The 27,068-nt window shown below is 57.9% G+C and overlaps 6 protein-coding genes across 6 annotated transcripts; 3 read left to right on the forward strand and 3 right to left on the reverse strand.

The window, feature by feature from the left end:
• Positions 1 to 671: 671 nt before the first annotated feature.
• Positions 672 to 3,347, reverse strand: BKCO1_9900016 (c6 finger domain-containing protein; the record flags this gene model as incomplete). Its single annotated transcript, XM_020280082.1, has 3 exons — positions 672 to 685; positions 742 to 3,012; positions 3,107 to 3,347. 3 exons carry the CDS (start codon positions 3,345 to 3,347, stop codon positions 672 to 674), a joined length of 2,526 nt encoding a protein of 841 aa, XP_020125239.1.
• Positions 3,348 to 5,205: 1,858 nt separating this feature from the next.
• On the forward strand, positions 5,206 to 7,015 carry BKCO1_9900017 (2-methylcitrate dehydratase; the record flags this gene model as incomplete). Its single annotated transcript, XM_020280083.1, has 4 exons — positions 5,206 to 5,481; positions 5,538 to 6,315; positions 6,366 to 6,550; positions 6,602 to 7,015. The coding sequence occupies 4 exons, from the start codon at positions 5,206 to 5,208 to the stop codon at positions 7,013 to 7,015; spliced, it is 1,653 nt and encodes a 550-aa protein (XP_020125240.1).
• A 2,018-nt stretch (positions 7,016 to 9,033) lies between these two features.
• On the reverse strand, positions 9,034 to 10,561 carry BKCO1_9900018 (het domain-containing protein; the record flags this gene model as incomplete). Its single annotated transcript, XM_020280084.1, has 2 exons — positions 9,034 to 9,107; positions 9,160 to 10,561. The coding sequence occupies 2 exons, from the start codon at positions 10,559 to 10,561 to the stop codon at positions 9,034 to 9,036; spliced, it is 1,476 nt and encodes a 491-aa protein (XP_020125237.1).
• Positions 10,562 to 12,759: 2,198 nt separating this feature from the next.
• On the forward strand, positions 12,760 to 13,530 carry BKCO1_9900019 (putative phospholipid-transporting atpase iib; the record flags this gene model as incomplete). Its single annotated transcript, XM_020280085.1, has 1 exon — positions 12,760 to 13,530. The coding sequence occupies one exon, from the start codon at positions 12,760 to 12,762 to the stop codon at positions 13,528 to 13,530; it is 771 nt and encodes a 256-aa protein (XP_020125238.1).
• A 4,477-nt stretch (positions 13,531 to 18,007) lies between these two features.
• Positions 18,008 to 18,445, reverse strand: BKCO1_9900020 (uncharacterized protein; the record flags this gene model as incomplete). Its single annotated transcript, XM_020280087.1, has 1 exon — positions 18,008 to 18,445. The coding sequence occupies one exon, from the start codon at positions 18,443 to 18,445 to the stop codon at positions 18,008 to 18,010; it is 438 nt and encodes a 145-aa protein (XP_020125236.1).
• A 6,103-nt stretch (positions 18,446 to 24,548) lies between these two features.
• Positions 24,549 to 26,442, forward strand: BKCO1_9900021 (malate synthase; the record flags this gene model as incomplete). The annotated part of the gene is made up of 5 exons (XM_020280088.1): positions 24,549 to 24,954; positions 25,006 to 25,430; positions 25,483 to 25,683; positions 25,737 to 26,320; positions 26,385 to 26,442. The coding sequence occupies 5 exons, from the start codon at positions 24,549 to 24,551 to the stop codon at positions 26,440 to 26,442; spliced, it is 1,674 nt and encodes a 557-aa protein (XP_020125235.1).
• Between the last annotated feature and the right edge of the window lie 626 nt (positions 26,443 to 27,068).

Raw genomic sequence — 27,068 nt, forward strand, 5'->3', positions numbered from 1 at the left:
CAAAAATGAAGTAAGATACCCGGAAGATCCCCATCAACATTTCCGCTCCCATGTCTTCCCTCTCGTCGTATCATTGATAGTCTTTGAAACCGTTGCCCGAGATGTTTTCCAAAACACACACATACACTCCGATTGCCCCCGTTCCGATACCCATCCCAATGACAAAAATGCTGAAGCCAGATAGCAGGTGGTCTGGCAGCCAGGCATGACCGTATGAACGAGCCTGCAAGCGAATCCCGTTCAAACACCGCGTAGTTCCCAAATTGACGCCGTATACGATGATGCCCCGTCTCTCCAAAAGCATGTCTCTTCAAAGTCGAGTCCGTGCCGTGCAGACAAAACACTCGGGAGAGAAACCAAGCGCAAAATCAATCCTATCAAGACAAACTCGGAAGAATGCAACAAAGTCATGCACGCCAATGCTGTGCTTCCAGAACGATGGTGATCCGGTGAACTATCCTCGAAAATGTTCCAAAGGAAATCCCAAATCGCGCCACAAGGCAGACTCCATCTGCAAATTTTTCGACACTGCCCAGAGGCCATCAACAACCATAGCCCACACTGTCGTGAGCTGTGAAATATTATAGTGTGTAAGGAGATTCAAAGCCGGCACAAAGGCCGCCATCATGGCGTGAAAAATGATGAATTCACCTGCCCAGGGAATCCCGGCCTCAGCCAAGAAGAACTACAACATCGTTAGCCACTGTCCCGGGATGCAAGCTTTGATCGAGCACAACTGACCTTCCCAATTCCAGTCCTTCATTACGCTCAGCCAATGGAGCCGTCCCCGCACGGTGAACTCGCGGTCAACGACACCGGTGCCGAAGTCAGTCGAGCCCCTCCGTTGCTCGAGAACACTGGCAGGTGTTGGCATGTCGAACGGGCCGATGGTTGCACGCCTTTTGTTTGCGCCAACGAAATTCTCATTCCATCGCACTGGCTCATCCGTCATCTCGTCGTTCGGGCTTGGCCCACGCTTGTGAGAATTGCTACTCTTGGTCGAGACTTTCACCTTCGGCCGCACTCTCGCAGCGTACACGTCGCGCCGTACCCACACCTCTTTCGTGATGTCAAGGCAACGGTCGAGGATGCCAATCACCATGCGACTGCTCATCGCCTCCCATCGCTGCCGTACCCATTCGCGGTCTTCGCCGGTAGCAGCTTCGCAGCCTGCAGCCATGAGTGGGTAGATGTGGACGATAACGGCGCGAGAGGTCAAGGGAACCGTTGCGAGATAGATGAGGACCTTCTTCGCAAGCTCGGCAGAGGAAAGAGACGGGATCTCCGGAACTGCTTGATGAAGGTAAAGCAGCGTCGCCCACCGGTACGCCTCAGCCGTCTGGAGGCTGTGCTGGATGTGGGAGGTGGGATCCTCGGGAACCTCGAAGAAAGCTTGTGGGACCCAATCCTCCAGTTGCGTCTTGAGTTCCATCGCCTGCGAGATGACGGCCGGCGAATTGCTCTCACTTCGCCGAACACGCCGAACCAAGTTTGCTACATGACCGACAATGGGGAAAAGCGTGCCTGCGCATCCCATCAACGGATCCAGCTGGGCCTCGTACTCGAAAGGGCCGGCGAACATGGACGCAACGGCGTCGAAATCATTCGACTCATCATCATCGACGGACGTCAGTCGGGCTATGACATCCATGTACACCCAGGTGTTGCAGAGGAATTTTAACCTGGCAAGCTCGTCTCCCTGCAAAGGCGACCGCTGATGCCTGATCAGAGCCTGATGAACAAGGATCTTGGCGCCCTTGATGTGGTCTATGCCCGTTGACGTGTGCTGGTCCCACGATTCGGAAAACGCAAGAGCAAGGGTCGTGGCAATCGCGGTGTCGACACGCATGTTCTGGATGCCCGTTGCCAGGGATTCAATGCTCGTGCGCATGTGCTCGATGCCTTGGACCCTGAGCTGCGGCTCATGCTTGGACGTGTGGAAGTTGGTCATGGCCGCGATGGCGTGATACAGGGCGGGCGAATCTTTGGCAAGAGGCCATATCAGAGTCCGCCAGGGGTTCTCGGTCGGGCCGTCCTTTACCGAGAGGATACCGCAGGTTTGCTGATCGAAGCGCCACGTCATAAGCTCTGGGCTGTCCATGGCCAAGCTTGGTTCACGGAGCAGCATGTTGAACGGGTCCGACCGCGGCGTCGCGCCTCCCGACGAGCTGGAGGAGTCGGACGGGACTGGCGACGGCAATCGCATGACCCAGGCTTCATGGTCCGGGTTGACGACGGGCTGGCGCACAATCTCCTCAATGTCGTCCTCGTCCATGGCATCGGGCTGGGGCGGGTCGAAGCTGGAGGGTTGGTAGAGCGAGTCAGGATACTGGGCGCGCCAGCTGAGGTACTCGGAGGAGGGCGCGGTCATATCTGTCCCTGGTAAGAGCAGGTCCACAAGGCGTGGAGACCGTCCTGATGACAGACTGGATGGTGCCGTAGTCGCCGACTGCATCGTGTCTACGGTCTCTGCATCGTTGAACATACTCGCTGTGCTTGCGGTCGACCCACTTGGCTCAAATGGGTCGGGCATGGGCATGCCGTCCGGGGAAAGCATGAAAGGCGAGGGCGGCGGCTGGGGGAAGAAGGGGTTCGCGGCGGACAGCGGCGCGTCCATGAACGAGGGCGGCAGCGACGAGGGCGGGAACGAGGCGGACGAGGCGGGAAGGCGGGCATTGTTGGAGCTGGTGGTGAGTGCTGGTGCCGGCGGCGGGCGCTCCTGGGCTGGCGGGGTTCGGTTCGCTGGCGCCAGGCGGGCGTGGTCAGCGGGCGGGGGTGTTCCTGGGCCCGTTAGCAGCACGCTCGCCATCGTCGTCGCAGCGGGCAGCACGACGGCACCTTTGGGTTGTTTTGCAGGCTGCGGCTTGGGGCCGGTGAAGCTGGCCTCCTCGAAGGGGCGCCATTTGAAGTCCTTCTTGTAGCCGCCGCAGGCAACGCTGCGGCGGGCGCACTGCTGGCACGTGGGTTTCGTTTCGTCGCACTTCAGGCGTTTCGCCTTGCAGGTGATGCAGCCTGCGTCATGGCGGTTAGCTCGCCGTGTCTGAGGCGGACAATTGCTCGGCTTGATGGGCCGAAGCTTATCGGGCGGGAGATAAGCGTCGCATACCGTTCCTGCTCTTCGACTGCTTGCGCTTCGTGACGCCGGCGGCGGTGTTGGACGCGGGCTGCGCAGCGTCCCCGGCGGCGGCCTTCGCCTTGGGCGTCTTGGACGGGCGGCGTTGCTTGGGCGGGCTGGCGGGCGCGGGCGCGGTGTCGGCGCGTTGGTGGTGTTGCTGCTGTTGGGGCGCGGCCTCCACTGGCGAGCTGAGGAACACGGACGGGGAGGGGATGGTGATCGCTTCTGCCATATAGCTTGCGGCTCCGCCGACGAAGGGCTGTTATCTGAAGATGGATCGGGGATGCAGCAGGAGGCTCTGGGCGTGCCTGGAGACTGCAGTCGAGGGCGGAGTCGCGCAAGGCATGGGCGATGGAATGGTGGTGTCGCTGTTGCATAAACCGCCAGCTTGAAGTCCAGCGCGGAGCTCGTCCGCTAGGCCCGCCCGGGTGCTAGGCCCCGCGATCGCCTTTCTTATCTGGGCCCAGACTGCAGGCCCGCTGATTGGCCCGAGCCAGCACCAGCGCCTGCTCCACCATGATATCAGTGCCGACTAACAAGCCTCGCGCATCCACTGTCTGGCAGTCGCAGCCCCCGAAACGCGCCGCTATCTACCCGTTGTTGCTCCTGCGTCAGTGATTGCCTGTTCCTTCTCCTGTTCGTTCGGCAGTGCTGCACTTCCCGCCCTGCTTCACCCGCCCTGTGCGCCAATCGAACGCCCTGTGCCAGAGCTTCGGGTTGGGGCCTGGTGTGCAGCCGCTCGCTTCAGAAGAGAAAGAAAAAAAAATTGCGCCACGTCCCCTATCAGGGACCACGCCCTGTGGAGATGCCGGCGGACAGAGCATCGCTGCTGACTTGGTGATCCCCGGCTCGGCCGGTCGAGAACGGGCCGGCTTCCAGTCACACGCGCGGCTCCCATTGTGGTGGGATGCCATAGCGGTGAACAGAGCTTCTGGAGATGTCGAGCGATTCATGGCCTTCTCTTCGTCTGGCACGCGCCCGGCTCTAGAGCGGCGCGATGCGGTGGTCGGGCGGGGAAGGATGCCGCCCACGCCTCGCAGCAGCCGTCAATCGACTCCAGCAGCGCTGCCAATCATCGAGCTGGCCTGAGCAGTGGTCGGGAATATCGTGCTGCTCGTTCCCGGCCGTTGCAGGTGCAACAGAAGGCTGTGCGACCCATGTGCAGCCACAGCCTCATTGGTTGCCGCGCATTCCGTCGAGGGAATCGAGGATCAGGACGGGGCCGCAGCGGGCATTGAGAGGTGCGTTGGGGGTGACGGCCGACCAATGCCCATTTGGAGCGCTCCAGGGCGGGGTGGATGTCCACGGAAGCGGCACGGTGAAGGAGTGCCTCCGTATTCTGTAGCTGGTATATATCCGTGGGCCATCCCATGACCGGCAGAGGGCCCGCGACACGGCGCCAGAGCGCTGCGGTGAGTGGTACCGGCCGCGTGGACGAGGCACGGGTCGGTGCAGGGGAGGAAATGCGGCTCCCTGGGCTTGGGGAGCGCTGCGACGGGCCCCTGAGGCTCGAGTGGCAACGCTGGCTGGAGAGAAAGCGATGGGCAGTGAGGGCCGACGTGGTGACAAGACCATCTAATCTCCCCCGAGCTGTGCCCGCGCCATCTCCCCGCCGTGCCGCCGCCTCCTTCCCCATGTTTCAGCGGAAGGCGCGGTCCGACCGAGACGGCCGAGGCTATGGGCAGCCACTCCGGCGCCAGCAAAGTCGTTGCCGCCAGTCCAGTCCTGTCCGCCCACAGCAGCCCTTCGTACCCGCCCAGCCAAACGCGAGCCATCGAGCAGACCGCACCAAGACGCCCGGTGCGACAGCCCGCAGAGCTGAGGCAGACAAATCTGACATTATTGCGCGCACCAAGCCTTGGATTCGCGGCTGTTCCCCTGTTCCGCTCGAGCTCGGGCCAGGTATCTGGAGTAGCTGAGCCGAGGGACCCCGCCATTGCCGACCCAGCGAGGCCGACGCTGGCCGGCTGCAGGTTGTTGCAAGACTGACTTCATTCTTCACCCCGACGAACCTTTTGTGCCGGTACCCTCCTCGTTCGTCGCGCTCTCCAATTGCTCTACAGGTCAATTGGAAGCCGTGCTGATTCGTCATGTCCGCCCTCACCAGCAGCTTCTGCCGTCAAGCAGCTCGCACTCTCCGCCCCAGGCCAGCTCTCGCAAGCTCTGCCAGAGCTCTCCGTCCCGTCGCGCTTCAAGCCGCCCGCCCGCCCATCATCTCCCGCATTTCGAGAGCCTCGTTCGCCACCACCATGCCTACCAAGAGCGACAATGCCACCGCCGTGCCCGCCGGCAAGAACGAATTCGACCCCGAGGTCGTCGACATTGCGAGCTATGTCCACAACTTCAAGATCGACTCGCCCCTCGCCGTACGCACATCCTCCTCTCCGCTTACCTCACTCTCTCCAATCTTACCCGTCCACAGTTCGACACCGCCCGCTGGGTCTTCCTCGACACCCTGGGCTGCGGTCTGAAGGCTCTCGAGTTCCCCCAGTGCACCAAGCTGCTCGGCCCCGTTGTCGAGGGCACCTCCGTCCCCAATGGCACTCGTGTGCCCGGCACCCCCTACCAGCTCGATCCCGTGCATGGTGCCTTCAACATCGGCGCCATGATCCGCTGGCTTGATTTCAATGATTGCTGGCTCGCCGCGGAATGGGGTCACCCTTCCGACAACCTGGGCGCCATCCTCGCCGTCGCAGACTGGATCTCGCGCACGAACCGCGCCGGTGGTAATCTGGGCAATGGCAAGGTCTTGAAGGTCAAGGACGTGCTGGAGGCCATGATCAAGGCCCACGAGATCCAGGGCGTCATGGCTCTCGAGAACTCGTTCAACAAGGTCGGCCTGGACCACGTCGTCCTGGTCAAGCTTGCCTCGGCTGCCGTTGTGTCCAAGATGCTCGGCCTCAACGAGGCGCAGACCCGCGACGCCATCACCCAGGCCTGGGTCGACGGCCAGTCCATGCGTACCTACCGCCACTCTCCCAACACCATGTCCCGCAAGTCGTGGGCTGCCGGTGATGCCTGCGAGAGGGCTGTTAACCTTGTCCTGAAGGTTCTCAAGGGCGAGGGCGGCATGCCGACCGTGCTTTCCGCCCCGACCTGGGGCTTCTACGACGTCAACTTCAAGGGTGGCAAGTTCCAGTTCCAGAGGCCCTACGGTAGCTACATCATGGAGAATGTCCTGTTCAAGGTCTCCTACCCTGGTACGTTACACCCAAGAAAATAATTGCGAACAAATCACTCACCTGCCCAGCCGAGTTCCACTCCCAGACTGCCATCGAGGCCGCTCAGCGCTTGAACTCGAAACTGAAGGCCATGGGCAAGACCGCCGAGGACATCGAGTCCGTGACCAACCGGACTCACGAGGCCTGCATTCGCATCATCGACAAGCAGCTGAAGCCAATGGACAACTTTGCCGACCGTGATCACTGCGTTCAAGTATGTCGCTACCCGTGCATTCGTTGGCAATATCACTCACACAATCTATAGTACATGGTTGCGACTATGTTCGTCTTCAACCGTCTTGAGGCGAGCGATTACACCGACGGCAGCGAGGCTGCTACGTCGCAGCTGGTTGAATCTCTTCGTAGGCGCATTTCTTGCGTCGAGGACCCGCAATTCACCAAGGACTACCACGACCCTGAGAAGCGCACCATTTCCAACGCGTTGACCGTCACTCTCAAGGACGGCACTGTTCTTGATGAGGAGAGAGTCGAGGCCCCGCTGGGCCACAAGCTGAGAAGAGAGGAGGCCAAGCCTCACATTTTGAACAAGTACAAGGCTCACCTCGCTCCCCATTACCCGGAGCAGAGGGTCAAGGAGCTGGTCGAGCTTGGCCAGGATCAGAGCAAGTTGGAGCAGATGGATGTCGACAAGTATGTTGACCTCTATGTAACGAACTAATTTTGGAAATGGATGGGCCGCGGCACACATGAATGGGTAGACAGTGAAAGCAGCTAGAACAGCAGCAATGGAGGAAATGTATTGAAAAATATTCAGGAAATCATGACCTCAATCACCAAACACTATGTGTTCGGAGCGGCCAGTCTCCCCGTGAAAAGCTTTCAGTGAACTTCATCCAGCACGTTTCTGAGCACAATGCCTCGGAACGGCCTCAGCCCAGCCATTAGCTGGCTAGTCACACCGAGATTTTTGAAAGAAACAACTTATATTCAACCCTAACGTAAAACCTGAGTGATGCTAAAGAGATGCAGGAAGCAAGCCCTTTGTCATCCTGACCCCATATTCTGCAAGGTATCCGGTCGTTCAAACCCGCATCTGCTTCTTCCCCAAACTCGATTCCTGGTTTTCTGGAGGGAGATAGGACTGAAGCCAAGGTATCATCATTTGTCATGATTTGCAAGAGCGTTTCCCAGTCTATGATGGCTAATCCAGTCGAGTTCACAGGGAATCATAGTCGACCAACGTCACGACATCAACACTTACGTACGACAAACCCCACGAAATAGCCTTGATAAGAAGCTATTGCCAATTTGAGCCTTCCAGAGCTCAATGGTGAGGCAACAACCAACCGTGCCAACGTGAAAGCCGTGCTCCAATCCCAAGTGCGCTACTCCGCACAAGTCAGCCTGCCGAAAAGCATATTCCCACTACTCCTTCCTCCGCGTTCGACTCACCATCCACGGAATGCCGTTTCGCACCGCGTTCCGCCATCAGCACCCGTGGATTCAGCGAAGCAGGAAGGCGGCACCGAACTGCTGCAACAAGCGCCGCCGCTCTGCAGCGGAGGGCTTACAACAACACCCACTGCCGGCCGGCATGCTGTGCTGTATATCGTATCTCGGCATACTTGCTTCAGTGTTCTGTTTCAAGACGGATTTCTTTTCGTGACTGGCTGTGGTTCCGTTTTGTTCCAGCTTTTATCATCGTCGGTCGAGGAGGAGGCGAACTAAAGTAAGTAATCGTCAGTCATCCTCGAATGCGGCGGCGGCGATGGTAGTGGCGTCCATGCTATGTGAATGGACATCCTCTTTTTGTTTTATTCTACAAATCCTCGTTACTGGTGGATTGAGAAGGAGGCGGCGGCGGTGATGGATGGCGATGGCGACGAAGATTAAACTTTAGGGATTCTAAATATCGGAGATGGATGCTCATGCTGCAGGGGAAACCGGACCGTGGACGCTTTTTTTTCGGTAAGAAAGTGGGAAGGGGGGCTGCTGATGGGGAGGGAGGGTGAGTGGGGAAGATTAGGTTTGTCGAGGGGCCGGAATGGGAGAGAAATATTGTTGCTGAAGGACACGTTGGATGGGCAGGGTTGGAAGGAGGGAGGGATGTCCATTAGAGAGGATGCCAGAAATATTAAGCCAACCAGGTACTGAACTTCAGTGCGGCGTCGTTCTTTTGCCAGCCTGACAATGTTTTTTCTCTCTTTCCAAGGCTGCATTGGTTCCAGATATCTCGCTATCACTGGTTGAGGATGCAGCGACCGGGTATGGGAGTTCGGAAAGATGGCATTGCATTCGACACTTTTGGTGACCTACCCATCTGAGTTTTTGATTAAATGTCATCGTCAATTCCGTTGCGTGTTGTGCACTCTTCTCTCTGATGCCTTGATTCTCCTAGCTACCTACTAGTAAGCAGCAATGTCCAAACAGACGCCCTTGGGCCAATTTCGCCTTTACTTATATCTTCGAGCACCAATATGGGTATCGCAACAACGAGAACAGAAGTAAACAGATCTCCTTGGATCGATTCAAGGTAGCGGTCGACAAGGGGCAAGGCAGCATCGAGCAAGAACAGAAGAACAACTGCCCAAACCGGCTTCGCCACCTCCCGTGAGCACGGCGACACGAACGTATTACATCGTACGTAAACACGACGCCATACAGTCAAAACTTGATAAATCGCATGTTCAACAGAATCCGCAAACGGGAAAGGACTTGATCGGAGCCAGCGGCGATCTACAAAACGGCGTACCGGGCCAAGGGACCCTCTTCCTTCGCCGAACGCCCTCGGAAGTCTTCGAAAATGCGGCCTAACATAGACGTACGTCAGCAGGGATACCAGCGCCGTCGACGTCGACAAACGCTGCTTCGTCGACGCCTCCCCAGCCAGCCCGACGCCACCGACGAGTCTCTCAACGCAGCCGCAAAACGCATAAACACCGCACAGCACCAACACCTCGACAGTGACAGCGCGAACAACCTCGCAATGAGGATCGTCCACCTCGCCGACCGACTGGCCGGAAACGCTCCTGCTCGAGCTAGCCAACTCATCGTTCCGCGCGCGCCGGAAAAGCAAGTGCGCGGGGACCCACGGCTGGAGGCCGGCGTGCTGGCGGATGTAAATCTGGCGGATGAGGCCCTCGGTCCTGCGGCGGGAGAAGTCGAAGGTGCGCAGCGGCCAGCCCTCGACGCGGCCGAACTGCGTGCCGTCGTCGGAGACGCACACGAGCGGGACGCCGACGCCGTGTAAGACGGTGTAGTCGGGCGAACTCGGCTCGCGCGTGGTGCAGTCGAGGATGGCGTGGAAGACGGTGCTGCTGTGCGAGGCGGACGGGACGAGCGGCAGCTTGATCTGGAGGCCCTTGTTCGTCATCATGTACGGCGTGCGCCAGTAGTGGAAGCCGGCCGCCGGCCGCCGGTTGCGGATGTTGGGCGAGAACTGCTGGGGCGTCTCGGCGAGGACGCCGCGGTAGCCGTGGCAGATTTGGTCGCGCGCGTCGTCGTCGGGTGCCGGCGAGGGCTCCAGCGGGGTCCAGGCGAGGAGGGACTGATCGTCGGAGACCTTCATAATTTCCTCCTGCAGGCGCTGGAAGGCTTTGTGGCCCTCGCCGTAGAGCAGGGGCATGTTGACGCCGACGATGCCCATCAGGCAGTAGGCTGTGTCTTCCAGGCGCGTCGTTTGCCGCTTCGACGCCCAGGACATGCGGGAGGCGATGCTGACGGATCTGTCTTGTTGGAAACGGAGGAGGCTGCGTTTGCCGATGCCAGTGATGTAAGAGATTATTCGGTAATGATCCCCCTTGGTGCCCATGTGAAGCCAGTCTCTACTGTAGAAGATGACGGTGGCGGGGGCAATGAGCTCTTGCAGAGTCCAGCCCCTTGTAAACCATCGACTCTGAGCAAATTCGCTGTCCAAGGCGATTCTGTTATCGGAGACGTCACTTAGGTAGACGAAGCACGCGCATGAAGATCTGTACCAGCGGAACATGGAATTGATGGACTCAGAAAGCTCGGCACTGCTGGACTTGTCGATACAGCAGGTATCAGCCCACGCCCACTGGTAGCCTGCCTCGGCGGCTTTCCCGCAGAAGCTTTCAACCTTCAGGAAGCCGCTTTTCATTTGGATGGCCTGGTCCCTGTCTTTCGCGAGCCATTCTTGGAAGGTCACCTCTTGGTCACCCCAGGTGTGGGAAAGGATGGCGTAGGGCGGTGGGTCAGCCGGGAAATAATGCAGGGTCAGAGTGGACGTATTCAACAGTCGCATGGTGTGTGCAAGAACTGGACCAGAGGGTACGGTGTAGTTGGCGGGGCGGAAGGGGTGAGGCGGGGAGCCGCGAGCTTTGTTTCCCCTGGCAGCTGAAACGTGGGGGCCATCAGCCACAGGGTGTTAGCTGGTGGCTGGGAAGCGAGCCAATCATCCTCTTCTACTAGGCATGAGAAGATGGTGAGCAGTGGTGATGGTAGGTTAAAAAAGCGTTGGTGGCACAGTGGTAGGCGTAATGGCCGGCCGAGAACGGACCGAGTGGTGATCTCCCGCATCCCTACTACGTAGTATGATGCAACCGCGGAGGACATGCCCTTCACTGCAATCTGGCCGATTGAGATGAGGCTGTAGGGCTGACTAGCAAAAACTTCACTTCTAGAGGATTTCTAGACTGAAGACGTTTGCTAGCGCGGGTGGAGGCATCGCATGAACCGTCAGGCACGGTAAAGCAAAGCACCCCTCGATCTTCAAAACGGCGAAGTGTTAAGGCCGTGCGAAAGCAGGTCGTCGGAGCGCAGGACAAAGATGGTAATATGGTGTTCTAGATTTCGGTCACGGCATCTTGAGACAATGTCCGGTCTCAGAAGCGGCATATGGCTAGGGACCGAACGCACGTCTCAGGCACGGCACTCCGCAGCCCCCGAGGGGGAAGTGAAGATGGTTGCGTGCGCTGGCTCACGCGCCAAGCGTGGCCGAAAAGGGGTCGGCGCGAGAAAAATCAAAGGGTTCGATGAAAGGAGACGAGGCCGGGGGATGGAAACGGCGAAAGGCACCGGCAGAGGGAACACAGGACAAGCTGAGGTGGGAGAAGACTGGGCGAATGAGGAACGGCAGAGACGAGGGAAAAACTCGGATGGCGGGAGTCGCGGAAGTCGCGGGTTGGAATTCGCGCGCGGTATCGGCAGACACACGATGCAGGCGGCTCGGTGTTGATGTTTCGAGCAGCCGCCGTTCACGGCGCAAAAGGCGCCCTGCCACGGCGGCCAATGAGGGCGGCGGAGAAAGAAGCTCAACGGCCCACGATAGTACGAGCTTGCTTCGAGCGGTTTGACGTTGCGGCGTTCAGGAAGGTTGGAGGCGCTGGGATTGGGTAATTTCAGGGCGGTCGCAGGGCTGTAGTCGCGCATTGGAGAGATTGATGAGTCCGAATTAGCGCCGCTCGACCGGCTGGCGGCCAGGGCGCAGTTGGTTGCGCGAGACGCCCTCGCTAGCCACGTCAAAGGCGGCTCTCAGGCCGCCCTTTAGCACCGGCCCTGGTGGCGGCGGGCTCATCTGCGCCTGAGGCTGCCCATCTGCGCCTGACGAGGCTGCTTGCTCGGGCGCGAGCAGCATCCTTTGGCCGGCGTCGTGCCCAGCAGCCCCGCAGCTCTCGGGCGACGGCAGGCACGGGCGGGTTTGGGCGGGCGGAGTCGGTGTCGGGGTTGGGAGGCGCAGCAGTGCTGGCGGTTGATGATGCGGGGGCGGGAGCAGAGCTGGATGGGCGCGGCAGGGCGCGGCTCCAGCACGGCATTCAGCTGGGCCGGTGCCGACGCGCAACTGACGAGACGCTCTTCACTGCCACTGCGCATTGCCCATTGCCGCGCGCATCCGCTGGCGGGCGGAGGGCGGGCGACGAGCGACGAGGCACCCAAAAATAATGATGATGCGCGGTACCGTGGCTGCGTCGCGGTGTGGGTTTGCTCCAACTCTGGCGCCAGGGTCTGCTAGCGTCGCGCCAGAGGAGCGTTTGGGAGCCCGAGGCCGCGAGCACCGAGCACGCATCTGGCAATCAGCAAACGGCGCGAGCCCAACCGCGAATCGCACGGATCGGCACCGCGCCCCGGCCAGGGCTGGTGGCTGCCTCTCAAAGAATCCTGCTAGCCTGGGCGAGCGCGAAACAGGACGCCGGCAGATGACGTGGGTCGGGCTAGCAGCATGACTGTGCGCCCATCGCACCCGCCGAGTCAGCTGCTGACCGCTGCCGCCCCGGGCTCCGTACGAGCAATCACAAGCCACTCCCGAATTCCGTGCTAGTCTCCCACGGCTTCCTGAACTTTGCCATCATACATGCACATAAGAGTCCACTTTCCCCGACCACCCCCAATCCGTTTGCAAACAAGCCTGCTGGTTCCGGCAACCACCAAAACCAACCCGCTTCGACTCAAACCCACCCCCGCTCACCACCACTTCCACCACCACGACAACAACATTCGCCCACCATGAGACCCTCCCCGCCCGGCATGGTCCTCAACCTGCCCGCCCACACCCAGAAGCAGCTGGCCCTCATGGCCGCCTCGCCCGCCCCCAAGGTCTCGGACGACGCCTCGCCCATGGACCAGTACCGCCTCACCATGGCCCAGCGCTACCGCCAGCAGATCCAGCACATCATGGACGCCGACCTGCTGGCCCAAGACCCGGACGCCATCACCCCGGCTCCCATCACCACCACCAGCCAGATTACCAACGCCATCCTCACCGCCGACTTTGACGAGGTCGAGGTGGAAGAGGAGGAAGACGACGAGCTGCTGCCGCCCTACGAGGAGGAGGACAACGCCTCGGACTGCACCATCACCGTCCAGGAGATCGACTCGCCCGACACGCCCTCGGACAACAACACGCTCGGCACCAGCCACTTCTTCGCCGACTACTCGGCCGTCAACGGCGAGCGCCCCAACAGCGCCTCGTCGGAGCCCACGTCCATCGTGCAGGTCGACTTTGAGCCGAAGCAGCTGGGCCGCGCCCGCGCCCTGACCCTCACCAAGAAGGGCGCCGTCAGCGTCGTCGAGAAGCCGAGCGCCTGCCGCGAGCACCACTTCCTGCGGCCGCGCAGCCGGAGCAACAGCGCCGGCAACAAGGGGGATGCCACGGCCCGCCCCAAAATCAGCTCCCGCAACTCCAAGGTGCGCAAGCAGCTGGCCTCGCTCTTCGGCTCCAAGGCCCACGACCATTCCCGCCAAACCACGACGGTCCGCACCGGCGCCGTCCTATGACTCGGTTGCGGGGGTTTTGTCTGCGATCTCATCGCCACCGGCCTGAACAAAGTCTTTTGCGTGCGCCTCACGGTAGACGCGCCTGCCAGTACTACTACGATCACTCCCGCCAAAAGCGGTTGAAGTGGTTGACCAGGGAACAAAAAGTGTTTAATTTTTTTTCTCAACACACCACAGAATGGTGTACCGCCAAGTTGGCCGGCCTCGTCAGCAATGGTCCTATTTTTGGGAACATTTGCGTCGGATTGGCGGGTCGCACAAGAACGGCCCCCGTTCGCGGCGCGAAAAAGGATCCGACCCCTTTGTTGCTTGATCCAAGGGGGGGCTGAGGCTTACCGCTCCCTGCGCCACCCACGTCTTCCACAAGCTCCCCATGCCCATATCATCCCCTTGTCACAAGGCAGACGAGCGGGACGGATGAACAGCAAAAAAAAGAGAGGGGCATGGACCGGATTTGGGCCAGTGCGCGGGGGGAAGATTTGCGCAACGTCGCAAGAGGAGGTTAGATTTGGGGATCAATATCCTGAGACTGGAATTGCGTGCAGTCCCCGGACGACGACTGAAACGTTTCCTTTGTCTAATATACATGTTTGTTATGCATGATGCCGGGCTGGGGCGGAGGGGCGGGAAAGGGTGTTCGCATCGGAAAGAGGGGCAATGGCGTTTCTGGGACCATCCGGGATTCGGGATACGGAGTTTTTTGTTTTCTACTAGACAGCAAACATGTGCGCAAGCACTCACGGAAGGGAGAGGGGAGGGGGATTGTCGCACATTAGATACCCTGACGGCAAGAAAGCATATTTTCGGCACTACTACAGCTGTTTCCTCGATCAAAACGAAGGTGAATCTTCATGTCGTCTGCACCTTCGCTTACAAAGCGACGCGCCCGGGTACCACTTTCCCACTTGCTTGAACGGGAAGGTAGCCACGCCTGCTCTCGCCTCATAACATGGCCGACCTCGACTCATTATTACGCCTACGTGTCGCCGCTGCCGCTGCTGTATGCACACGGCGGTGCGCGTCGCGTCGTCGTCACGTCCAGCACAGCACACTGCACAGCGCACAACCCTCGTGTTTCCCCTGGACGAAACAGAAGAAGGCCGGCCGAGCAAATCACCATCTATCCGGACTCCGTACCATATCTCGTTCCGCGACTCGGCCGTGCAGCCGCCGGAACCGGGAGTGTTTGTTGTCCCTGTCGTCGTCAGAGGGCCGAGCTCTAGAACGACCCCCATTTGTAACTGGGGTCGTGCGTTGCTCCGGGCTGCTGAGATGATGGATGCCTGCGGGTACCTAGCCGTAAGCGCGTCATCAATCATCAATAATCATCATCATCATCGTCGTCGTCTCAGCCGCAGCTTTTTTTTTACCGCTCGGCGCAAGCAAGAAAAAAAAAACCGAGCCCTAACGATCATCATCATCATCAATCACCACCGCGCCCGCCTTTTTCCGTGCTTTCTCCGGCGCAAGCAAAGATGGCACGGCAAAAAAACCCAGCCCCGGCCGGCTTGCTCTGCCAACATTAAAACGAACGGCTAAGTTGGAATGCAGCGCGCGCAGCCACGCGAAAACGCGTCAGCTGAACAGCAGAAAATCGATATTGGCGATGACACTTCGTCGTCGTCGTCGTCGTCACCGACCGCAGCTGCAAGCCGCAAGTTTCGCAATCGAAGCAAGGCATGTAGTAAACGGGAAAAAAAAAAAAAACAGGTAACCAGTCGGAAGCGCAGGGATGCAGCATGGCAGCTTTTGCCCTTGGCGTTGGATTGCCGTTGCTGCCGCGGAATACCGTTGCTGCCGCTTGATCGCTTGCCCGGCAGGGGTGGGTGGCTGGGCTGGGCTGGGGTCCCGCGAGCTTCCCTGTGGACAGCCCACGACGAGTACCTACTGGTGGTGCTAAGGTGATGTTGGCGTGATGCCTGGCAACGGCCAAGGTTCGCGAGCCTCGGCCGACTGCAAGAAGAATAAGGGAGAATCAATCACAGGCGGCTGGTCGGTCTGGCCCGCCGAGGGGTTGTTGTTGTTGCCTTGCTGGTTGGTTGGTTGGTTGCTCTTTTTGCTGCGCGTTTTTGGTGTGTGGAGCACACGGCAGCCGGCTCACGTGCTGCGTTAGCCCTCTCACGATAGCATCGCATGTTCGCGGCGAGGGGGGCGCGTCGTCGTCGTGTGGGGAATGCCAACTGCTTGGGGCGGGGAATAATTGGAGCAAAAACACATTGGCACCGACCAAGCGTGGCTGTGCGCTGGCGGGCTGGCGGGCTGGCTGGCTGGCTGGCTGTGTGCTGTTGCACCGCCCAAATACCGAGAGCTGATGGGATTCTTCGCCCTTGGCAATTCCTTCCAGCATGTGGGCCGGTGAGGATGAAAACGTGGCGCATCGTCAAACAAGAGATGAGGCGAGTAATGCAGATATTGGAAAGTGAGCTACGTGGTCGGGCGCCACTTGATTTCCACATTCCTGGCAGATTGGTATTGCAGTCGGGCTCGAGAATCGCAAACAACCTGCAACCTTGGTCGTCCTTCATCACCAGACTGGCTTTTCAGCAGCAGCGCCATGTTGCTGGGCTCATCACTCGGCGCGGCACAGCTTCCACAAGGCGCATGACGTCGCACGCGGGGTAGGTAGGAGAGACATTGGACAAGCACGATTATTGCCCTGCGCGGAAAAGAGAGAGGTCATCAACGACCATGGGCCACGGGCCAGACAGCCGGCAGGAAAAGCTTGCTTCTCATGTGCATTGGTTTCGCTGGTTCAGTGAGCACATCCCGCAAAAGCAATAAACAAGCATGCATCATGCAGGTGCAGCCTAGTGCGCATTTCGCAATCGAAGGCACAAGGCTCTTGTCCGTTTCTCGCGGGGATGCTGACAAAAAGAGGCACCCTGCTGATCCTCCAAACCCACGTTGGGCCGAGAATGCAAATGCTTGTCGCATCACGCATCACGCATCACGCATCTCTCTCTCTTTCTCTCTCTCTCTTTTGCCCAGCCGCACGGCACACGGTCAGTGTCAATGTGATCGGCGGTGCTTACAAGCGTTAGCGCGGCGCAGATCCCACAATACACACAGCCCAGTGCGGTGTGCGAAAGAGAGAAGACTCCTTCGGGAATGGTGGGTGGTGTGTTTGCGGATGGGGTGGGAGTGGCCCCATCTCCGACGTCGGAGACGAGCCCCGGCCCGCCTTGGTTGGCCACCTGTGAGGATGGATTATTGCATGGCGCGGGGAAAGCGGGGGAGAGGGACAGCGGAGCAAAAGGAAAGAAAAGCGAGCCAAGGCGAGGCGTCGACCAACCCACTGACTCACACTACTGCTGCTCGTTGCTCGACCGCCTCGCCACAGCAGCTGTCCGCTCCGTGTACCTTGCTTATCAAGCCTGAGGCGCAAAGCTAACCGGGGCGGTGGAGATGGAGGCGTCAAGGCAGTATGGTTTGGCGCTTGGTGCAGCGAAAGTTAGGCTTGTGCGGATCGACGACGTGCGCCAAGTGGGACTTTTTCTCCTCGGACCACTCCTCCCCATTGGTCGATTTATTGCAAGTGGATTCTTTGACATTCGTCTAATATTATGCGCTTCCCGTAAGCCAGCCGGCCCGCGCCACCGTTTTGCTTCCACCACCAGCACTGTGTGAATGAAAGCCCCATCATCCCCGTCACCGCTGATCTGCGAAGAGAGAGAAAAAAAAAAAAGGCCCGCCCGCCCGCTGGTCACGCGCACGCCCTTGTGTTTTTCTTTCTTTCACGCATGAGCTTATGGCGCTATCTGGATCGCAAATGTCCTCAATCAATCAATCCATCAATAATCCCTGCGGCCCGAGGATGATGATAACGTTATCAGTCAAGCATTGCAGATCACCACCAACCAACCCCAACCGGCTCGTGATTGTCGCCCTGCCCTTCGCGCGCACGCGAGGCTGTCGTTTGACTTCACATCCATCTCAGCTGCCTCGTCGTATCCGAACCCCAGTAGCACACACACACACACACACACACACACACAACACGCCGATAAGAAATCCCACCGCGCCCTGCATCATGCGCCAGCCCGAACAGCTTTACATGGAGAACAATATTCGAACTCCTCCTGACACCGACGCCGTACCGCGTTGTCTCTGACCGCTGTCTGTCGCCACGAGTGACTAACAACCCCCCAGCGATCACCACCACCACCCAAAAGCAGCCACAACCACCCCCCACCCCACTCCGCCAAGTGCCCAAACCCCGTTCGTAGCGACGATCCCTCGTCGACCCGCACCCGTAGAAGCAGAAGAACTAGTACCAGCAGTAGCAGCAGTAGCAGCAGCAGCAGCAGTAGCACTAGCGCCGGTACTCGCAACCGAGCCTCCTCCGCGCCATGTCGTCTTCGTTATCGTCGTCATCTGACTTGCATTCCCGGCCCCACCGGCGGCCCCAGCGGCGCCGCCGCCAGTAGTAGTAGTCCCATCTTCGCCTCGCGCTGATGCAGCAGAGCCGCCGCCGCCACTACTGCCAGATGTGGACCCTGGCCGAGTAGTGGTGATAGTCGCGCCCACCGCCATCATGGTGGAGGCCCTGTTGCTGGTGGGGGTGCTGAGGGTGGTCTGTCCGCCGGCTGGATTGACGGTCGGCGATGAGAGGGGAGGGGGGAGAGTATGGCGAGGAGGGCACGGACTGGATGCCGACGCTTGCTGTCGTTGGTGCTTGGGTGGTACTGGTGGATTGAGGAGAAGGGGGGGAGGAGGACGATCCGGGGTCTTTGGGTTCTGGGAGGGTGGTGGTGGTGGGGGTGGTGGTGGTTGTTGTCGTCGTCGTCGTCGTCGTCGTGGTTGCCTGGCTGCTGGCGGTGCTTGATGATGGCGATGGCGACGACGGCGACGGGCTGTCGTGCGTGGTGGGGTTTTGAGAATGTATGGACCGGCTGCTAGCAATGACCACCAGCATGGAAGTGGATGAGTGCCATGATGCTGGGTTGGGAGTAGGGCTGTGGTTGTTATCAGGGCCCGTGGTTGGTTGTGTGCCTGATGAATCGTGTACTATGGACGGGTCATTGGAAGTAGGTGTAGGTGATGGGGTTTCCTGAACTCGTACACTCTGTGGTGGCTTGCTGGTGCGCTTAGCTGTCGAACTGTCGACAACAAGTGAGGTTCCGGGAGCAGATGACAGCCCTTTCGGAGGCAGAATAGTGGCGATAGTGGTTTCATGGGAGCTTGCAGATAGCTGTGTGGATGGTGGCCCTTGTACACCGACTGGGATACCCAACGAGGGTGTAGGAAGCGTAGTTTTCTGAGATGGTATGCTCTTTGATGGCTTTGGCTTGCTGTTATGTTCAACGGCTGGACTATCGGACACAAGCCAAGTCCCGGGCACAGTTGACAACGCTTTTGCTGGCCCAGAATCATCCCCTGATATTGATGGCGTTGAAGCGGTATGAGGAGAAGACTGGGGAGGTTCCAAAATTTCCAGAGTTGATGGGGTTGCGCCACTGCTGGTTTGCGTCCTGGAGCCTGGGTTTTCAAGTGAAGATGAGCCAGCAACACCATTAGTCCACTATCTAGAGTCTGTTGAGACGCTAGATGAGGAACGAGGCATAGATGGTACTACTGAAGTCGATTGGTGGCTACCTGACGAAGAGAAATGTGGCAATGAGGCTACCACATGGCTTTTGTTTGGTGACTGCGACTTCACGGGAAGTGAATTGCTTCTTGAAGTGAGACCAAGATTCGTATCTGAAGGCTTACTGGGCTTCAAATTCGACAGAGGACGAGTAACGTGCTTTGTCTTATTTTCGGCGTCTGTAAGTGTTGCCTTTGTGATAAGTGGCATCGGACCGGGAGCTGTAGTAACCGTTGTCGATGTAAATTGCCAACAATCTGACAGGGACCACGAGCTATCGGTCATGCCGCAGGATGGTGGGAGCGTTTTGAATCTTGACGAAAGGGGAGAATTCGTATTAGAAATGAAAGTCGGCACGGTGATGACTTTGGTTGTTGTGGTTGTAGTAGTGGTCGATGAAGTCGTAAAGCGTCCGCCTTGGTGCGTGTATATCGAATTGGGACGGTTTGCAAGTGGCGTCAAGGTGGAAGATGAAATGAAGGGACCTGAACCATGCCATGATGTTCTGAGGCTTTCACTGGTACTTCGCCCAATGCTCTTGGGAAACTTCGAGGTGGCCGTACGGCTCTTTGTTCTTGACTTTGTGATTGACGAAGTGTAATACGGGACGAAAACTGGCGTTGAATTTGGATTGGTTGCATGCGTTGTGCACGATGAACTACCTGTTCCTATCTGCGAAGGATGTACCAAGCCGCGAGCGCCAACAATCTGACATTGGGAAGCGTTGCCGAAGGTGCATTTCACAGGATCCACATCAGGATATGTAGACGTGATTGTCGGAATGAGAGACTGCAAGACTGGATAAGGTAAGGCTGAAACTGTCTCTGAACCATCTGTAGTTGTCGCTGGGTAGACGATGGGAGCCTGGAGTGACAGTGTTTCGAAAGTCAGGCCGCATCGCGAATCGAAGTCCCCCTTCTGTGAAGTTGCGAATCGTATCCGATCAAATGAAGAGTAGTTTGTGCCATACGTACTGGAGCTGTCAGCCAACTCGGGTCAGCTAAAGGTAGACCACCCGATACTGACAGTGTCAAGCCGTTTGTGAACCATACCGTCGGTATTGGTATAGCACCACGAGGTTCCGTAGTCGAGATCGTAGCCGATATTTGCTCAGTAGTGTACGACTGATGCCCGTCGACGTCAACGTAAGTGATGATGAGGATCTCAATCGTGATTGTTGTCCATATCACAGAACCCTCAGGGAAAGTGAGCAGCGAAGGATAGACGGCCTCCAATACGCAGCCGATACTTGATGACTTCGAGGGTGAGATGGCATTAGGGCTATCGATGGATTCAGGTGGCCCCGGATGAGTGAATCCAAGGTCTCAGAAATACATCAGTGAAATGAGGAGTGAGATCATGAGCTGCATTTTAGCAGCGTGAAACAGAATTTGGTATGTGGAGAGAAATCAAAGAACGATGCTCAAGCAAAACGAATGAGCTTGATATTCAATGGCTGTTATGAGGGTTGGCGCTTTCTCATCAAACTGTTCCCTCTGACGGACACTTTATAAATCTCATGCTGACCATGCGGTATACAAGTTGCCTTGCGGATTGGCGGCTCCCAGCCGCAAGAACCCAGCCTTCGGATAACATCATAGATAGAGGTTCTAGAATGGTCACGGTAGTGCGCCCGATGTACGCCACCCTAACGTAATGTAGAAGACTCTGGACAGATTAATTGTAACTTGCATACATTATCTAAAGTGTAGGGATCATCTTCTAGGCTGTAGTTAGCATTAGGCTGGCCCTAAAGATAGATTACACAGCATTAATGTTGTACTTCGGCCAACAGGTACCCGCAACTGATAATCATGGGCTCGAAACCCTTTTAAGGACGGAAGCGTGCGTATGCAAATCAGCCGCAACCGCAAAAATCACCAGTCACACAGGAAATCGGCACCCAATTTACCATCGCTTCGTTCTCAGGTTTCCCAACTATGCCAAATGTCTCGGAGACTTGTACTTCCTATCAAGGTATGGATGTATGATATACTTAAATAAGAAATGCTATACATTTACCAGATAAGATAATTAGTCATAGAAATATGGCGCCCGCAAACCGTATTCTCGGGCACTGGTTTCGATACTTATGGAGCTCACGCAAGATTCCTTCTATATATTGGAATAAGTAAGCAACGGACTGTAAAAGTTGAGGTTAAAAAATTGGTTGGTATATCCACCGGTTGAATTTTCACGGAAGCACTTTGGTTTTTATCGCATTACATAAATTATGGCGCTTACCGCTATGGCACTAATTGAAGGGGGCTTAAAAGAGGGTGGAAAGTTATGGCTCGCTATGCATAAAATTGTCTGCGTAAGATGGATGACCTCGGTAGGAAAGGTAAGCTATTATGACTGTATTGCATCGAGGATATATTAATCTAGTGCAAGCGGGTCCCTCTTTGACCATAGCATAGCTGGATTAGAACGATGAGGGTGGTGGTAAGAGATTTATCGTTTTAGCATGTCCATTTTGGAGTCCTGAGAGATCCTACGGCAATGAGACTACCGGTGTAGCTTGTCGTTGTCGCGACTGGCGGGATTGTGGCTCGGTTGACTGAGCCGATTCATTTATATGTGCTAGTAGGGGCATTGACTAGAGGATGGTAAAAGGCTAAGTAGTATCGTCAGCCGCAACCCAACTGTCCGGGATCAGGCTTGTTACGTCGGCGATGCAGTGTGTCGGCGATCTATGATAAAGCTACCGGCAGTGGCGGGAAAGGCAATGATGAGTCTGATATTCTTAGCTGCAGGTGAGGAGTTTAGTCAGGCGAAGCTGCACATTGTTCCAGACTTGATGGTTACTTCCGGACTTTTGTAGTCACTTTGCCAATGGTCAGAGCCATTGCGCAAACATATGCTTGGGAAGCGTTGGCAGAGCAGAATTGGCAACGGTTAAGACCGGACTCAAGAGCTGCCATTGATGAATTGGTGCGGTTTTCCAATGGGCGGGCTAGTACTTTGCGGCGGAGTCAGGTAGACGACAGCGGGATGGGAAGATGTAACTATGTCCTGGAAACATTACGTGCAAGGATGCTGCTGTGGGCTGGGCCTGCGCTCGAAGTGGTTTCATCTCCTGAACCGTCAAGACGTGTGCGGGCTCTGGGAATCAGTAGCACCAACCAAAACACATTCAGCTATCTCCAGGGATTCAAGTGATGTTCTGGCTCCGGATTCAGTGCTTGGCATGTCTGAATTCTACATGCTGCATGCAGCATGTAGCCGTCCATCAAACTGCTGTGCTTGGAAAGTGAGTTTGGGAGTGCGGTCGACGACGCAGTGTCAATCAGAAAGAGGTATACAGGCTAGAGAAGGAACATGGAGGGCAAGAATTCCATGCTTGAAAACGAAAGCAGGCTTGCAGGTGTGACAGCAACAAGCGAGTCAAGAAGCATGTACCGCAAACGCATGTCGTACCAACCCGCTGCCTGACACCTGAAGCTACCGGCAGTGAAGCAGGCTCTGAAAAAGTTAGACACAGAGCCACATCTTACGGAGAAGCTGTAAGAAATTGAAACGGTCGCTGCAGGTCATTCCTGGGCGTGTATGCGGGTTGTGTGGAGCAACAGGACGGGGGAATAAAAAGACATGGCCGCATGTACTCGTATCCTCAACCCGGCTCTTTTGATGGCCGTTTCTGCGGTTATTGCCAACAACCCTCTTCAGAAACGGAAGCGCGGCACTGGGTATAAGATCTGGCTTTCATACAGAAGACAGCTGAAAAGAGAGCTTAGTAAACAGGCGCAGCGACAACGGTTCTCCCACACGGAGAGTTGCATAGACTAATGGGCCAAGCATGCGTTGAGCCGTAATTGGACACTGAATGGCCAGGGCGCGAGGCTGAGCGCCAGTCAGACTGGACGCAGAAGTAAGGGGTTGGAGCAGCAGTCGCACCAGTGCGAGTCTGGGCAGAAAAGAGGCGGTTCGTCTTGTCCCGAGTTTAACTCGTCTGACACTCATGGTGACGTTTGCTGCAGGGACATCAAAGCCGGGCAGTTCGGGCGGAAGGCGCACCGGCTCTCGGTCGGGCAAGGATGTGGGGTGAGATCTGCGCTCTGATTTGCTAATGAGGAAGGCCGTGAGTTGCCAAACCGGGCGTTACAGCTGTCGTGAAAGAGACATCATAGTGTGCCGGATATAGGCGGCTTTAGAAGAGCGGCAACTACTTTTGAAGACCGGCAGCGATTGCTCGCCAGCTCAAAAAAAAAAAGTCGAACAGCCTGGTGCAAAGATAAGGCCACACACAAGACGCCCGATACCGGATCTCGACAGAGAGCAAGGACTCCACGGACTCCACGGCTTTCGAGTAGGGCGCGCCCGTGCAACCTGGCTGAGGTGTTGAGAAGGCGGAGCTCCACCTGTATCATGAACCCGCAATCTCACCGCATTGCGCGAACGGAACTGCGGCAGCGCAAAAGAAGAAACTCTACACGCCGTTCGAATCGCGCAGCAGAGATAACGGCGTCCGCAGATGGACTTCTCCACAGGTGTTGGCGCATATCGGCGCAGGCCGGCTCGTAGCGAGAGCACAGTCGAGGGTGACTCGATGGCATCGAGTAAAAAACGCGGTTGGACGACGATAGGGCGGAGGGTGTGCAGGAAGTCAAACGATTTCGCATCGAGTAACCAGCCTTCGGCGACGGCGCGCGGCGGCGGCGACACACTTATAGGGGGTGTGCGCAGTGGAGACTTGGGGAAAAGGAAGCTCAAAGCAGGCGTCGGTGCCGTTGGGTTCGCGATACTGCATTCGGGGAGATAACCCAGTGACGTATCCGGCCCAGAGGCTCTCTATCGCTGCAACGGAAGCGCGGCCGAGGGGGGCCCGGGTATTGTCGGACTTGGCCGTCCGAGGCAATCCCTTTCATGCTCGGCGCCCACCGGCTCTCGCCCTCCAACAACGCCTGCCTGCCGCCGTGCTGCGGCCTGCGACGGCTGCGTGCCCGGGGGACGGCGCCGGGTCTGAGGCTGCTGCTGCTGCTGCTGCTGCCGGCGGGCATCGTGCAGGTGGAGAGGAGCTGCAGCCAGACCACCGACAACGGCGCTGGACGGGCGCAGCGATCGGTGGCCGGGCCTGGGGAAGCTGGGGGCCGGCGGGCGGGCCAGGACTAACCGGGCGGATCCAGCCTTAGGCCTTCCCCACAATCGCAGCCCAGCACAATCACAAGCCGATCTCTCGACCCCTCCGCCCGAGGGAAGCTTGCACCTGTCCCGGGCAACCACACCATCGTCGCGGGGCGCCGCCGCGACCAGTCATGGCGCCCTCTGCTCACCCGAGGTCAACTGTGACGTCGCGCCGCCACCTGAAGCTTTATTACGCCTCGCGCCCCCAGCGCCTGCATCACGACTGTTCCCTAACCCTTCCTCAGGCCTCAGCCCCTCCTTACCCACCACCTAGAGCGCTTTCCGGAAGTCAGACACACCTATCATCATGGCTGCCCAAGTCCAATTCGGCACCCAGGCCAAGGCGAACCCGGCTCCCAACCCGGCCGCTGTCCTCAAGGACGTCAACATCTCGGGCCCGCTCAACGACCAGACCCGCAAGATCCTGAACAAGGATGCCATCGTCTTTCTCGCCGTCCTGCACCGCGCCTTCAATGCCCGTCGCAAGCAGCTGCTCGACCGCCGCCAGATCCGCCAGGCCGAGCTCGACAAGGGCAACCTCCCCGACTTCCTGCCCGAGACCAGGCACATCCGCGAGAACGATGCGTGGAAGGGCGCGCCGCCTGCCCCCGGCCTGGTCGACAGGCGTGTCGAGATCACCGGCCCGACCGACCGCAAGATGGTCGTCAACGCCCTGAACTCCGACGTGTGGACGTACATGGCCGACTTCGAAGGTAGCTTCAACCGAATCCTTACGTAGCCGACGCTGACGCTGATGGGAACAGACTCGAGTGCCCCCACGTGGGACAACATGGTCAACGGCCAGGTGAACCTCTACGACGCCATCCGCCGCCAGGTCGACTTCAAGCAGGGCGAGAAGGAGTACAAGCTGCGCACCGACCGGACACTTCCCACACTGATTGCCCGTGCCCGTGGCTGGCACCTGGAAGAGAAGCACTTTACCGTCGATGGCGAGCCCATCTCCGGCGGCCTGTTCGACTTCGGTCTCTACTTCTTCAACAATGCCTGGGAGCTCGTCAAGCGCGGCGCCGGCCCCTACTTCTACCTGCCCAAGATGGAGAGCCACCTCGAGGCCCGTCTGTGGAACGATGTCTTCAACCTTGCCCAGGACTACATTGGCATGCCACGGGGGACCATCAGGGGCACCGTCCTGATCGAGACCATCATGGCTGCCTTTGAGATGGACGAGGTGAGTTTTTGACATGTGACTGTACACTAGCAGTACTGACCCCGGGCGACAGATCATCTACGAGCTCCGCGACCACAGCTCAGGTCTGAACTGTGGCCGCTGGGACTACATCTTCAGCGTCATCAAGCGCTTCCGTCAGAACTCAAACTTCGTGCTGCCCGACCGGTCCGCAGTGACGATGACCGTGCCCTTCATGGACGCATACGTCAAGCTTCTCATCAAGACCTGCCACAGGAGAGGCGTCCACGCCATGGTGAGTCAACCTGCATCCTTGCCGTTGCTGCTGGCTAGCTAACAAAATACAAGGGAGGCATGGCCGCACAGATTCCGATCAAGAACGACCCGAAGGCCAACGAGGTGGCCATGGCCTCGGTCAGGGCCGACAAGCTCCGCGAGGCGCGCGCCGGTCACGACGGCACCTGGGTCGCTCACCCGGCCCTTGCCTCGATCGCAACCGACGTCTTCAACGAACACATGCCGACGCCCAACCAGCTGCATGTGCGCCGCGAGGACGTCAACATCGGCCCCAACGACCTGCTGAACATGAACGTGCCCGGCTCCGTCACCGAGGAGGGCATCCGCAAGAACCTCAACATCGGCCTGGGCTACATGGAGGGGTGGCTGCGCGGCGTCGGCTGCGTGCCCATCAACTACCTCATGGAGGATGCGGCAACGGCCGAGGTGTCGCGCAGTCAGCTGTGGCAATGGGTCAAGCACGGCGTGTCGACTGCGGACGGTAAGAAGGTTGACAAGGACTACTCCCTCAGGCTACTTCAGGAGCAGGCCAAGGAGTTGGAGTCCAAGGCACCAAAGGGCAACAAGTACCAGTTGGCGGCCAAGTATTTCGCAAGCCAGGTCACTGGCGAGGATTACGCAGAGTTTTTGACGAGGTACGTCGTTGTCCCTTCATGCGTTCGTCGAGTTCCTGGATTTGTTGCTGACAAAAGCGTATAGCTTGCTGTATAACGAGATCACTTCGGCAGGCGCAGCGACGCCGGCCTCGAAGTTGTGAGTTGGGTTGAATTAAAACTGTTTCAAAGGAGCAACAGCAGGATTTCTGGCAATGGGACATCTTATGTATTCCACGGGGCATATAACGAGCGCTTAATGACTTTCCTGATTTACCGTCGTCAACCTGCGATTGCCGGAGCCTTGCTCCTCCTGACCAAGCTGCTGTGACTCTCCGGCCCTTTCGATTGGGCAGAGCGCCGAGGCGCACGAGTTGTGATGCAGTTAGACAATATGGTGCAATCCAGTCGTGATTAACAACCATTCGAGCAGAGTGTGGGCCACATCCCGCCGCTTCATCGCAGCATTCCGCGCATGACAAAACATCCCATCGCATCATCCCATCGCGTTGCTGAGTAGTCGCGACGCCGGGCCAAGAGGTCGGTGCGTCAGGCCCGTAGGTAGGTGACATAAGCGAAGGGACTGCTTTCCGCGCTCCGTTCCGCAGCTTAGAAAACCACATCTTCCCATTTTTGCCTTCCAAACCTCTGACGCGATTGGCCAACCGGGCTTCGGCAGTCGACGGGATCTGGATCAGTAAGGTTTCTCGGCCCGCAATCATTGGCGCTGCTTGGGTCTCGTCGCGCCGCAATATCGTAAGACGTGCGGAAATGGCGTGCCGCCCCCCCC

This window comes from Diplodia corticola (assembly GCF_001883845.1).
Source record: "Diplodia corticola strain CBS 112549 chromosome Unknown scaffold99, whole genome shotgun sequence".
Classification (NCBI taxonomy): domain Eukaryota; kingdom Fungi; phylum Ascomycota; class Dothideomycetes; order Botryosphaeriales; family Botryosphaeriaceae; genus Diplodia; species Diplodia corticola.